Source organism: Lycorma delicatula, chromosome 9 (assembly GCF_047948215.1).
Source record: "Lycorma delicatula isolate Av1 chromosome 9, ASM4794821v1, whole genome shotgun sequence".
Taxonomy (NCBI): domain Eukaryota; kingdom Metazoa; phylum Arthropoda; class Insecta; order Hemiptera; family Fulgoridae; genus Lycorma; species Lycorma delicatula.
In genome coordinates this window covers 111,831,486-111,846,700 of record NC_134463.1, presented here as the reverse complement: position 1 = coordinate 111,846,700, position 15,215 = coordinate 111,831,486, and the positions used below count along the sequence as shown (strand labels likewise).

The following is a 15,215-nucleotide window of genomic DNA, read 5'->3' as shown; positions in this document are numbered from 1 at the left end:
ACCCAAATCGCGCTATAGCTATCATAAATTGGTAGCGTTACTTGAGGGCATACAATAAATAAACTTCCATAACACTTCTTATTAGAGATAATTAAAAATTTAAAAAAGGTATTGTCCATAAAATTTTAACAAACAAATTGGAAATTAAAACTCGCCAATAGAGGCGAGTTTAAGGAAAAACTTTTTCCTTAATTTATTAATAAACAAATTAGTTATTAATAGTTATTCGCTCATGTCCAATAGGACACAGTTTTATTCTACATACATCTATACATTTATCTTATTGGATGGGTGTAAAATTAAATTCTTAATCCTGGAATTGTATAAGCAAATTGTACAGACGAAACAGCTTTTCTTTTTAAACAGTATTTTCGAAATTATATCACAAAAAATGGTAAAGAACAGAATACCATACTAAATTACATTAAATTAGGTAATTATTAACGATTACTTTTAATTGAATTTACGTAGCCTTATATATTTAAAAGCAGAATAATTTTTGTATTGCAAAAATTTTTTCTAAATACATTTTATATTTTTTTAACAGTTTGTTGATGGATGGGAACTGAGTGGTCAGTTCTTCCCAAGTGCAGAAGATCATCCAAAGCCGTTAACACAAAGGTTTTCTGAATTCTGTGGGATTAGAAAAAATAAACAAATTTTCATTTCCTCACAAAATGCTGCTCTGGTACAATATCGAGTCCCACAACGTGGTAAAGGATTTTCTTTCATCGTACGATTTAGGAAAAACCCTATGCGTAAGTATTAAAACAATCACGAGTAAATAGTGGTTTTATTTAATTTTCTTATTAACGTACTAAATATAATTTTATTTATTACTATTAATATACTGTTTATTACGATTATTTTATCTTATTGTAATATAAGACCAAAAAATAAATTAAAAAATTACTATAAATTACAATTTGTTTTTTTTTTTTTAATTATATATATTTTTTAATTCTATTCATGTAACACGAATTGTGGAAATTCTTGATTTAACTTCAATAATTAGTATACTTTTTGCTATGTATCTTTACCAACAGGTTTAAAAATTATAACTCGTTTTATAGTTCTAGTATTAATGTTTAATTTTATACCGTAATAACTTTCAGTTAATCTTATAAATCTCATCTTACTACTAAAATAATTAGTTTACAAAAAACTGAAGCAAAAGTAAAGAACAGTACATATGTTAATCTTTTAAACCTTGATTCGATTTATAAAAAATTCAATGAAAAGATGGAAATCATTTCCTGTTATCAGAAAAATACTTTATCTTATCTCATTTATATCTTCCAGCATGGAGGTTTTTTGTTAACTGTAATCCAATTATAGGCCACTTTTATGTTCAGTAATTATTTGATAACTGAATAAGAAGTTTTTATAATAAAAAAACCAAATCATTATTCGATTTTTGCTGGAATAATATTTGAAAAATAAAAAATATGATTCTAAGGAATTCATTGTAGGATAATTTCTGTATTAAAAATTAATAAATTGTTAGCATCTGTAAAAAAATTATTATTAACTTCTACTTAAAAAAATTCTGATGTGGATACTACGTGACTTCCTTTTACGACTATTAAAATTACATATACACATTTTTTTTTAAATGAAAAGTACATAAAATTTTATTTCATTAATAATTTTTAGTATTTTTTCGTATATATATATTTTTTTTATTGTTATTATCGAATTCTTATTTATAGTAATTTTTTTTTACAACCAGAGGTAAATAATTACTAATAAATCAACATATTTAAATTTTAAAAAAAGTTAAAAAAAAGGACATGAAGTCTGATTCGAACAGATGTCCTTCCCCTTGTAAGATCTAAATTTTTCATTAATTAAAATTTTATTTTGCTATAAAATTGGAACCAATGAAGATAGGTACCACTTACGAAATATCGCTGAAAAGCTCTCAATAAGAGCTTATTACTACAGTTAACAAAAAGTCAAAAATCTAATTTTTGGGGGATTTTGAGGTTTTTGGACACTTCCGGTCCAGTTGACTGCAGTCAAAACGGAGGTGCACAACTAGATGTTACAACAATCTTAAATCCAAGATTTCAACATCCTATGGATAATCGTTTTTGAGTTATGCGAGATACATAAGTACGTAGTACATACAGACGTCAGGCGGAAACTAGTCAAAATGGATATTTCCGTTGAAATCTGAAAACCAAAATTTTTCGCGATGACAATACTTCCTTTACTTTGTACAAGGAAGTAAAAAGGTTCACCACCTAAAAACCGTTAATTTAAAAACGTCCTAATTAGGTGAGAAAATTTGCCAAATATATTATTTATAGTAATTAACCAACATACTTTTAGAAATGTTTTACGTTTCACACAACACATAAAAAATTGAGTTTTTTAAAACTTTTTTTAAATTAAAATTTATTAAGTTATTAATAATAATTTAATAACATTAAAAAAAATTTGAAAAAATATCGTAAGATATTAATGAAATAAAATTTTATGTACTTTTCATTTTTTTTTTAAATGTGTATATGTTAATTAATAGGCGTACAATGAAGTCATGTAGTATGCACCTCATATTTTTTAATTTATAGGTTACATTTCAAATAACTTATCAATTACTGGGAATGAGAGAAAAATCAAAAAATATTTCTGATACTGTAAAAATCATAACTCTAATACTTTACTTTTAATATTTCATGAAAATTTTATGTTTATTAAAGCAAGGAAATATAATTTCAATCCCAAGAGAAGAATATTTCATTTATTATTAAAAATTATGTACACAACAATATTTTCTCACGGGAAAAGCTCGTGGAAAAGAGAAGAACGCTTTTATAACCTGAACATGTTATTGCATTGCATTATTAATAATAATAATAACTTAATGCATTATATAAAAATAACTGTAATATATTAAAAAAAAATGTTATAACAATATTACACAAATAGCTCTTAATTGAAATGATATAGCGGGCGGCGTATAGCTGTGTACATTGCGTGCGAGAGAAATATATTGATAGGACGGGTGGAACAGTTAGATATTCCTTTACTAAAACATCTCGTATAGCTCCGTATACTTATATAGCATGCAGTAATTTTACACGGATTTGAATACTAGATCGTGGATACCGGTGTTCTTTGGTGGTTGGGATTCAATTAACCACACATCTCAGGAATAGTCAAACTGAGACTGTACAAGACTACACTTCATTTACCCTCCATAGATATCATCTTCATTCATCCTCTGAAGTATTATCTGAAAGGTAATTACTGGATGCTAAACAGGAAAAAGAAAGAAAGAAAGAGGTACGACGACAGAATTGTTCAGGTTAGTTAATAGCGCAGTAAGCCATCCGTCAACCTATTACAGCAATATGTCGCCTGCTATATTTCTATTAGCATGATTATATTTCAATGGAAAAAATGAATCCTATAAACGCTATTACGGCAATATTTAAATATTAACGTTCATAAAATATTTTATATTAATAAAATAACTTTTGCAATGTATTTAATGTTTCAGCGTGTAATATCCTTATAGAAGGAACATCTGACGTATACACTTTACGTAACTATGGAAAACACGTGAACTGCAGTTTAACAACACTTTATCCTGCTAAAGTTAAAGTACTCTCTCTTGGAGTTGGACTGTCATTTACCAAAAGAAATATGGAACAGGAAACCGGAACGATTCACAAGGTAATGTAACTTAAAATCAATAAAATTTTTATTTTTTAGATTATAGAGGATCATTCACGTGAGCAGGATGTTTTTGAAGTGAGTTGTACTCGAGCGTTCGTGGTACACGAGGTGTATGTGGCTGGTGTCTGACGTTTCCTTTGTTCATAGCATTTACATTTTAGTCGTTGAGATGGAGCCGTGGATGCTAGACCAACGCCTGTACGCGTATGACAGTTTTGTGCGAAATGACGAATCCGTAACTGCCGTTCAGCGAGATTTCCGCCGTCAGTTTAATATCCATCGTAATGCAAGTGTCCCTTCTCGTAACACAATATTGCGACGGGTAAACAACCTTCGAACAAGCGGTTCAATATTGAAGAAAAAACCACCGGGTCCCCGACGAAATGTTAGCACTCCGGAGAACATCGAACGAGTAAGGGAAGCCATTGTCAGAAGCCCACGCCGCTCTATTCAGAGGCATTCATCAGCGCTTCAAATGAGCACAAGTACGGTAAGACGAATTCTGCATACAGACCTGCATTTCCATCCTTACAAGATAGCCGTCGTGCAGCAGTTAAACGAGCAAGATTTCACGCAGCGATTATAATTTTGTCGACAAACGCTTACCGTTTTTGAAGAAAATGAAAATTTGTTATTGTGAGTGACAAAGCACATTTTCATCTGAATGGCTTCGTCCACAAACAGAATTGCCGGTACTGGGCAGAAAGAAACCCACATTGGCTTCACGAGAAACCACTTCATAGCCCAAAGGTGTCTGTTGTGCAATAGGAAAGGTCGGTGTTATTGGACCATATTTTTTGAAGAAAATGACGCTGCCGTAACTGTAACAGCTGATCGTTACATTTCGATGTTGAATACGTTTTTCATCCCTGAGTTACGAAACCGGGGAATCGATTTTCAGAATGTGTTATTCCAGCAGGATGGGGCTGCAGCGCACACAGCGAAGGCAACGATGGCTGTTCTCAGTAACTTGTTTCCGGGACGGATCGTTTCCAGATTTGGTGATATTCCTTGGCCCCTCGGTCCCCCGACATGAGTAGTTGTGATTTTTTTCTGTGGGGGTTTCTGAAATCGCGTGTGTACGGCAATAAACCGCGTATATTGGAGGACCTAAAGATCGCAATTCGTCATCGCGTCACCCAGATTGATGTAGACATGCTGCAAAAAATCGAGGCCAGTTACCGTGAAAGGCTACAACAATGTATTGCCCAAAATGAACATCACTTGCCGGACATAATTTTTCGTTTATGAGTAAGTAACAAATGCTTTAATTTAACAAGTGTTTCAGTACCAATAAAACTTTTTTAAAGTAAATATTCAATTTTTTATGATTATTTTAAAAACATCCGGTTCCCGTGAATGACCCTGTAAATTATAATTATTACTTATATATTCGTCTTGTTCTGTATTAAATCTCCTCATGCCGAGTAAATTAAATTTAATTTAAAATAGATGGATATTCATTTCTTTTATTTGATTTTTTTTGTATCAAATATAATATTTTATTACGTAGGTATTTATAGTAACCAATAATGAAAATTTTATAAAACATTTTAAAAATCCAGGAAATTCTGTGGACGAGAACTTTCATGACAGAAACCTGAAATCTTCAACAGACTGGAAAATTAATTTATTGCAATATGTATCAAAGCCAGTTAATAAGAAGATAATAAAATTTATACATTTTCCCATTCTGGGTAAAAATATTTCGATTTTCAGAAGAGTTTAATGTGTGATTAACGTTCCTTTTTAGGGAGTGGATACTATCCTTAGCATTGAAGGGCGGGATCGTTTATCTCATGGTGCGACTCCTCTGCGTGTAGATAAATCTTTTATTCTGATCATTACATAGTAATAAATTATATAGGAATAGTTATGATATGCTACTTCATGATTAAAAAAAGAAACTGTTCTAGTATTTGTCTAATTAGATCAAGAGTAGTAATAAAAACTTGTTAGAACAGTTTTATTTTAGGTTATTTTAAAATTAAAAAAATAAATGTGATTAAAAGTCAAATTAATTATTTTAAATATAAACACATGAAATAATGTTGTTGTAAATATGTTTGGATTTAAATATAAAAAATAATTTACATTCAGAAGGCTTTATTTGAGTACATATTTTTGTACGTGCAGAACAGGTACAGAAAATTCAGTGTTTTATTATTTAAAAATTTGTTGACAAATTTATTTATTTATTTATTTTTGTATAACAAAAATCTTTTAATTTTATTTAAAATAAACTGGTAGAAAGGTTTGTGAATGTTTTTTTTAACCAGACAACGGAAGCGTAATATGATAAGTCGAATTAATGCAAATGTAGTATAGATTTACCTTAGTAAGTCGAAGTAATGTGTTGAATTTTGCGAAAAGATATGTAATCTGGTTTGATAGAAATGGATACAGTTATTCTTTTAAAAATAGGTTATTATTCTTTTTAACAAGATTAATAAATATAAATACAAGGATAAGTTGAATAATTTTAGACATTCTTTCTCCCAAATCAGATGATTTGGAAGTTGAGAGTTCCAGCGTTCAAATACTAGTAAAGTCAGTTATTTTTACACAGATTTGAATACTAGATCGTAGATACCGAAGTTATTTGATGGTTGGGTTTCAATTAACCACACACCTCAGGAATGGTCGAACTGAGACTGTACAAGACTACACTTTATTTACACTCATACATCATCCTCATTCATCCTCTGAAATATTACCTGAACGGTAATTACCGGAGGCTAAACAGGAAAAAGAAATAAAACATTCTTACTATTGTAAGAATATAATGTGCATTCTATGAATGCACATTTTTTGGTCATATCACAACCCTTACAGGTCAAGAAAATCTAAATCTGTAGAACCAGAGCATTCCTTGAACATACTCTGAAGTCTTATGAACTGTCGTTTATTTTTGTAATTATTTTATTTATTTAGTATCTGCATAAATTTAAGTAAATATCGGGTGATTCAAAAAAGGACTTCACAACTTTCAAAGCATTTAAATATTTATTTCGAGAACTTACAGATTCGGTTAAAGTCTCATTTCATAACAAAACATATCAAGTTTTGACTCACATTAGTACTGAATGAAGCCACCAGTACTGTCAGTAGTGATATTAAAAATGAATATATTCACTGGTGCGGAACGTGCTCGCTGTGTGTTTTACAATTTGCAGTCAGTAACTGCGGTTCAACGTAATTTTTGTAGATTGTGGTATGGAACCTCCTAATAGGAGAACAATTTAATCTTGGTACCAAATCTTTGTTAAGATTGATTGTTCTTTTTCCAGACAAAACGGTCCGTTTTCTTCCAAGAGACTACCATACATGGTATCGTTTATCTTGACATGCTTAAAAATTCTCTATTTTCTCAATTAGACGATAATGGCCGTTCCCATCAGCATGATGGGACACCAACTCACTAGGAGCGCCTAGAAGTCCGAGATTTTATTGATACTCGATTCCCAATTCGGTGGATTGGTCGTGCGGGTCCAATAAGCATAGAAAACTCGCTCCCCAAATTTGAGAAATTGTTTCTTGTGGGTTTTTATTAAAGATTAGGTTTACGTACCACATTTTTCTGTTGATCTTGTTGAACTTAGACTTCGAATTAACGCCGCAGCTGCAGAGATAACGCCCGACTTGCTGGCTACAGTCTGGAATGAAATAGACTTCAGGTTGAATGTCGCATTACAAATGAAAGCCGTATCGAACCAAAGTGAATGTTATGTGACAAGTTTTGATGTGGGTTTCTATGAAATGAGACCTCAATCGAATCTTTACGTTACCTCAAAAAGGTTTTACATATTTTTAAATTTGTGAAGTCCCCCTTTTTGAATCACCCGGTATTAATTCCATGTGTTTATAATTTAGAAGTAAACCCATTCTATTTTTTATTTTGTATTTTGTGACTCTGCTCTGATCAAGGTTGTACCATTTAAATTTCATTGATTTATTCAAACAAAATATCGGAGTATTTTCTTTTTTAACTGTGGACTAGCACACCTATATAAGCCTAACTCTGTGTATATCATGCTTTATTATACGTATCAAAAGAAACTATTTTTTTTATTAACTTGTCTGATCGATTGAGGAGCTATTTCTTACCAAGAATTTAACTGAAAATCTTGTTGCTACACAGAAGTTTTTCAATAAATACAATTATATAAAGTAAGGCCAGGCTTCGTCATTTCCTCCTCTGCAAATGTAATGTATTGGTTTAGTACGTAAAAATCTGTCAGAAAATTGAAGAAAACGAGTGATCCAATCAGTTGGCAGAGGGCCATGCAAGTACTTAATCATTTTTCAAATAGGTAAATTAAGTGAGTGGGTTTCTGTCGTTACATTTACGCCCAAAACTTATTTACTCTTTGAAATGTTCAGGAAAATCTATTATATAATATCTTATTTGAATATGTAAATGTTGTTTTTGGCTTCCCTCATAATTCAAATACGTTGGTTTAATCATGCACACAGTTTTTAACACTCGTACACATATATATTCCATTTCATACAAACGAAATCAACAACAAAATAATTCTAAAAGTATGAAAACAGGATTTTGATAATCTAGAAAAGATGTTAAAGTTATGTAGAATAATCTTATTGTATTTCAACTAACATAAAATATTTAAAATCTCTAGACTGATGTAAAATTTATTAAATATATTTAGTTTAAGGTTAAATTAACTTCCGTCAAAACTAAATAAATATCTGTTTATAAAGTAATAAAATAAAAAATACAGGATCTGAAGACGATATTAGAAAAACGATGAAATAAAACAAAATAGAAAAAGGAAACAAAATAGCGGAAGGTAATTAAAGGAAAGAGGATATGCTGACGAATAGAAAGGAAGAGTAATCAATGTTTTCATTCTACTTTATTGAAAGACAGCAAACAATTTCAATACTAATGAAGAAGTACGCTATGCTACATTAGTAACAACACAATTGACTGTTGGAAATCTTAAAATTGCTTAGGAAGGAAAATTTAGAATTCATCACGAAAGTAATGAAATGAAATTGAAAGAAAATATCAATACAAAAACCATTTCGCAAGATTTCTACTTCATCAGAGAATTAAGAATTTTAATTTTAGAAATAGCAGAGACTTTAATAATGTTGACTGAAAAAATTTCGTAATCCTTTAAGAGAAAGAGTTAAATTTAAAGAAAAAAATATATATTCTCTATCTACTAAATACAATAATGAGAAAAGAAATCGCGAACCAGAATTTGGAATAAAGAAACATGTATCCGTGTTGATGCAGTTTTTTCTTTTTTTTTTTTTTAATAAAACTCGGAGAAATAAAGAAAACCGGTGGATAAAACCAGACCTTACACATTACAAACCAAGGATTAAACGTTACAATATTAAATTCTATGAAACTTTTATTTATTTATTTTTCGAGAGAAAGTAAAAATAAAAATAGAATAAGTAATATTTTTACTGAGGTTGCCAGCGTAAAGTAAATAAATTTTAAAGTAAATGAACAATGTAATAAGATAAAATTAAAAAATATTATGAAATGAAAAAAGTGTTATACGATTAAAACTAGAATTTTTGTAACTGCTGACTAATCTTTAATTGCCTCGCCTAATTAAAAAGAGTAAAAACATTGAGTGAACATTTATCAGACACTACTTTTTTTTATGCTAGTTTCAAATAACTGTAACCCACCGGGTTGGTCTAGTGGTGAACGCGCCTTCCCAAATCAGCTGATTTGGAAGTCGAGAGTTCCAGCGTTCAATCCTAGTAGTCGGTTATTTTTACACGGATTTGAATACTAGATCGTGGATACCGGTGTTCTTTGGTGGTTGGGTTTCAATTAACCACACATCTCAGGAACGGTCGAACTGAGACTGTACAAGACTATACTTCATTTACACTCATGCATATCATCCTCTGAAGTATTATCTGAAAGGTAATTACCAGAGGCTAAACAGGATAAAGAAAGAAAGTATCAAATAATTGTAATTTCGACGGCCGTAATTTGACTTATTGTAACTTGATTGTTTTAAATGTTGGAGCAATATATTATTCATGATACCATTCCGACGTAATCTTTTTTATAGTTCCACAAATCTGACAACATTGCTCTTTCTCTTCCATGTAAAAATAAAAATATAATAAAAAAACTTTGCTCACCACGACTTCAGTTTAACACTTAATTTATAAAAATAATTCGTAATGACGTTGTAAATACATAATCCTAAGAGTCTTTGTTTTAAAGTATCACATATTCCAAAGCATAAAACGCCGAAAACAACAATTTTTTTTAAACAGGTTAGTAAATTGCGATCGAACAGATTTTTACATTCATAAAATTAATTTTTTCGTAGAAAATGCTTTAATTTTTTCTTTGATATTAAGCATATTCACAAATTTGCAGATATATCTTTTCACCCAAATTTTATATATATATATATAGATAATCATCTCAATACTATACAAAGAAACATCTTTTTCATTTGCTACCAATAACCACGAAAACTAATGAACCAGTCATTACGAAACATTAACATTAAACGTTAACGTAGCTTTCTTATGACACCCGGAATGTTTACCATAGTTCAAATCTCATCAATCTCACTACTATATAAATCATAAATAAAAAATGTATGTAAATGAATAATTAACCTAGAACTTACTTTACTCTTTTTTCTGTGTAGCCTCCGGAAACACCCTAAGGTATTACTTCAACGGATGATGTATATGAATGCAAATAAAGTGTAGTCTTGTACAGTCACAGGTCAACCGTTCCTTAGATGGGTTAATTGAAAACCAACCACCAAAGTACACTGGTATCCACGATCTAGTATTCAAATCCGTATGAAATTAACTCCCTTTGCTAGGGTATGGATCTTAGATTTCTCGACTTCGAAATCAGCTGATTTGCGATGAGTTCACTAGTAGACCAACTCACATCTTTCTTTACTGAATTTAATGTCATTGTCTTTATCATTGATTTTCAAACCTTTTCACCACCACCCACCTTGAGGAACAAAAATTTTCTAGCGCCCCAAAATTTTTAAACTTACCATCTGTTAAAACTAATAATTGCAATTCCTTTTCTCTTTGAAGTGGAATATTTCGGTTCAGAAAAATTACAGACATACAAAAAAAGAAATTAAAACTAAAGTTCAAAAAAGAGAAATTAAAGTAAAAGTTTACTAGAGTTTACTAAAGTAAAAGTTTACAAGCTTTAAACGATTTTAATACAGTTTACTGAAAAAATTTCGTTTCTGCTATGCGATCGATCAAACACGAAGAAAGACTTTCAAATTTTAAAACCGTTTCTTCTCACTGATTTTTTTTTTTTAATTTGATGATTTTAAAATCTTAAGTATAATGTCAAAAAGTAAAGAATTCAAACTTTTTTTTTTATTCGTCTCTCTAAGCCTCTCGGTTGCAAAATTAAAGCACTGTGAATACAATCATTGGGTCCCTTTAATTTTTTGTACTAGTGTAGTGGGTATTTAATTTCAGTTTTAAATATCAGGAAAACATCATTTTTGCTTTTTTAAATCAGCCATCTTTTCCTAGATCATCTAAACGCTCTCAACTTTCTGTGGACCTTCTACCCCCCTTCTAAAAGCCTCCATCGCCCGCTTTGAGAACGAATGTTCTATATCAATAGACATTATCTATATTGATTATCATTGTCTATGACAATAACGAAATTTTCAGATAGTTATGTGATTTATAAATTTAATATCATTATCTATAAAATATCAATTTGTACTATTATCGTAAACGTATAAACAAATTAGTTTGATAATAAAAATAAAGCGGAACGATGACCATTTACATATTAAAAAAAGAGTTGATGGTTTGAAAAATATTGAATTTCGATAATAAATCGACGACTTTTTCAGAAAATTATTACTAAATTTAAGGTCAATGTTTAATTTGGGGATATCCGCGAGAACTCATCCTCATCCTGTAAATTTTTATATCCTGAACTAAGAACTTTCATTAGGAGAATCGTATACATAATTGGCATGGATTCGACTTTTAATTTGATACTAAAATTTTCATAATGCTTTGGTTGGCAAGGTCAACTTCTAGGTTAACTAGAATTTATAATCTTTGACAAGAAGCGCTCTACACTAAAGCGTTCTTAAAGACTTAAAGATCGACATACATGCTTGGTTCAAAATCGAGTTCGACATACGAGAAATAAATTATGCCTCAAATCACCTTTTGATTATCAAACTGAAATTAACTACCTCAATTTGAATTATATTCAAATATGAAACTACTGCAATACCAAAAATGGATTAATGAAACTCGTAAGACTTCGTTGTGCAGGGGGTAAAGTAATTTTTGAACAATTTCAATATCCTTCTTATTTCACTAAAAATTTGATTTTGGCAACATATTTTTTATCTAAACCAGCGCTTCTCAACATAGGAGTCGCGGTGATATGAAAGAGAATTACTAAATTTGTTTACTACTTTGAACGTAAACAATAATGAAATCATTTTACGAGAAAAAAATCATCTGTTATAAAAAATTTTACTTAAATATAAAGAAAATATATTAATGAGGTTGCGTTTGTTTTTCTTTTAAAACTTTTTCCATAAATGGATTTATGTTAAAAATACACAAAAGTAAATTGTTTCTGTGATAAAATACAATTCATATACTTAGTTTTAGCGCAACCATAAACGAAATACACTTTTCACAAAGGTAAGACGTGGCGAAAGGGATTTATATTTTCAATGCTTCTATGACTAAATTATTCACTTCAACGAACAACCCGTAACGTATTTTAAATCTTTAGTTGTGAATTGCAGTTATAAAATTTTATCAGCAACATTTCGATGAGCTAGTCGTCAATCTGAACAAATAACTTAGCAGCTGCAACAACGTTTCCACTAAACGGATTAGGTACCATCTCTTCGAGAAATCATTTTTATCTTCCGGGAAATACTCCACCAACTGAATTTTTAGCTAACGTCAATTCATCTTCATGGTATCCAAACTGTAGTGAATAATAGCATCTTTATCCAAATTTTTCTCAATATAATTGGAAGTGAGCGGAAATATATCAAAATGTCTGCTTTGAAAGCGAATAATCCAGATATCGGGCTTATTTATGACAGCATGAACTTTGTCTGTCATTAATAAAATGTTTTTATCACGTCCTTGTAAATTCACATTCAAGTGCAAAACTACATCAGTACTCGTAAGCCAACAGCAACATATCCTCATTATTCTGTAAAAATATTGAGTATGGCCTTTGTTTATCCTGGAAAAATATTATTAATTCATCTCGAAATTCCAATAACCAGGTCATAATACTTTAACCCGCCATAACCATTTGACTTTTGTATGGAAAAGAAGAGATTTTTCCTCTTTGCCCACATCATTGCATAGTTTAGTAAACAATCGCAGCTAAATCATTTTAACTAGGTTTCATTGGGTTTTGGTTAGGGGAGATTGTGAAGTATTCATTATAAAATTTGTTTACTTTTTGGGGGTCATGGAGTTAAAAAGGTTGAGAATCGCTGATCTACACATTTCTTTGATTATTCTAGTCAAGAAAATATCCTACTTCGAAAGACATTATTTGGAGCAAAATAAATAACACAAGGATTGTAAATAACGATAACTCTGACAGCAACAGCCCACACATAATTACAAAAAAATTATTTCCAATTTTTAAGTTCTATGTGCATATAACGGGGGTTAAGACGCGACGGGATTGTGAAGGACAAGCGAAATGTGTCGACGATCAGGTATTGTAGGGACGGGAAGGGTAGCTGTGGGGAAACATTCTGATCAACGGAAGAGGTGATTAGTATATTTTCGAGGAGGCACGGAAGACCCCGATGTGATGTCCGAGTTCGGACGAGCTAGGGAGGACAGACTGCGCTGCCATGTAACCCTGAGGCGATTGTGTTAAGCTTTTTAGCGTGCGCTGGTCGTCTTGGGGGAGTTTTAAAAAAAAAGCCGCGACGGGAATGCTAGTAATACATATAATGTAATTTTGATGAAGCAGAGATCTCTAAAAGTACATAAAATCGAAGATAAAACCTTAAAAAGTGTGTATAAAAAATTATTTTTTTTAACGAAATCTTAAAAATTTTTCGATTTTTCAAAATTATTTAAAACTGATAATAGTTGAAAATTTAAAAACTAAAGTAGTAGATATATCAAACTCTTTCAATTACTTTTTAATGAAATTATCCAACGTTTTTAACACTTTATCAAAAATATTTAAATAATTGCTGCAACAATATTTATGTATAAAATATTTTGAAAATGAAAACTTTATACATAGTTTTACCGTTTCACGGTGATATGTAGCCAATTAACTTTATAACAGTTTATCTTGCGTTAGAATTATTTATAATTAAAGATAAACATTAGAGAGAATTGTATTACCACAGAATAATAATAATAAAGTGAATAAATCGCTACTAATTAATATAACTGTTACTAAAGGAGTAGAAACCGACAGCAAACGAAATACCCTCCGGCTGTTTGCCTCAGTCATTTAAGAGAATTGTTAACGACGGGTAACGGCAAACAGTAATCAAGACAAATCCTTTTGTTTATATCAGACAATAGAATATATTGGACATAGTATATAGTCGGCAAATGTTTAATAGGAAGAAGAAATTTAAGTGAATTTAATGAAAAATCAGGAAATTCAGAATTATATTTGTTTATAACATTAAAAAATGCAATGAAGAAATCTGAAAGAATCATTAGATTAAAGTGAAATATTTACTAACACAATATATCAGATTTATTTTATTTAAAATGGTTTTTAGATTAAGCTACCTTTTTCTGATAAAGAATTTTATAGTAGACTGGAATTTATCATGAGATTCGTATACATTATACACACAACTTTAATAAATAACTTCCGCGATGTACTCGCAAATATTTTGTAATTTAAAATTTTACATTCTTGATTTTATTTTTGTGTATAAATAAATGTTTTTTGTTTGTTTTTTAAGAAGTATATTTACTTTAAAATCAAGAACGGATAGGCTGACAATTCCATAAATAGATAAGTTGTAAGGATTAATTCGAAAGCATGTCGCGTTTTACAGTCTTTATCTTCGTATCGCAGTACTTTAAATTACTAAATTAACATTTGTAAGAAATAAATACACGGTTTCAGCCAATGAAATTAATAAAACGGTTAAAAGTTATCTCTACTGAGGCAAGTTTCTTGCATCATTCTATTCTCCTCTGTTCCTAGTTAAACTTTTGAATTTTCTGTTAGCTAACATTTACTGTTTATGATTTCTAATTTTTCTCGCCTTTCTTCTTAACATTCTACAGATCTTTTTATCACTGCTTAATCAATCCTTCTTTCATTACATGTTCCGGGTCGTTAGCTTCCCTATTTTAAATAGTACTAATTAAGCTCCTATTACTAAACATTGTCACTTTTTTTTTACTTTGTCCATTTAATTTTCTCCGATCTTCACCATATGAAAAGAATAATAATAATAATAATAAAAGAATAACCCCCATGTATGAAGGTATTATATCGAGGC

At 30.2% G+C, this 15,215-nt stretch overlaps 1 protein-coding gene and 1 long non-coding RNA gene across 5 annotated transcripts in view; one reads left to right on the top strand and one right to left on the bottom strand.

The window, feature by feature from the left end:
• The window catches only part of LOC142330220 (corticotropin-releasing factor-binding protein), a 395,376-nt gene that overhangs the window by 322,488 nt on the left and 57,673 nt on the right, over positions 1–15,215 (top strand). Inside the window, exons 4-5 of the mRNA XM_075375367.1 lie at positions 548–758; positions 3,512–3,687. Coding sequence (XP_075231482.1) covers positions 548–758; positions 3,512–3,687 — 387 coding nt within the window. The remainder of the gene's footprint in view (positions 1–547; positions 759–3,511; positions 3,688–15,215) is intronic.
• Positions 1–15,215, bottom strand: part of LOC142330221 (uncharacterized) — a 373,896-nt gene that overhangs the window by 322,496 nt on the left and 36,185 nt on the right. The gene's annotated exons all lie outside the window — the stretch shown is intronic.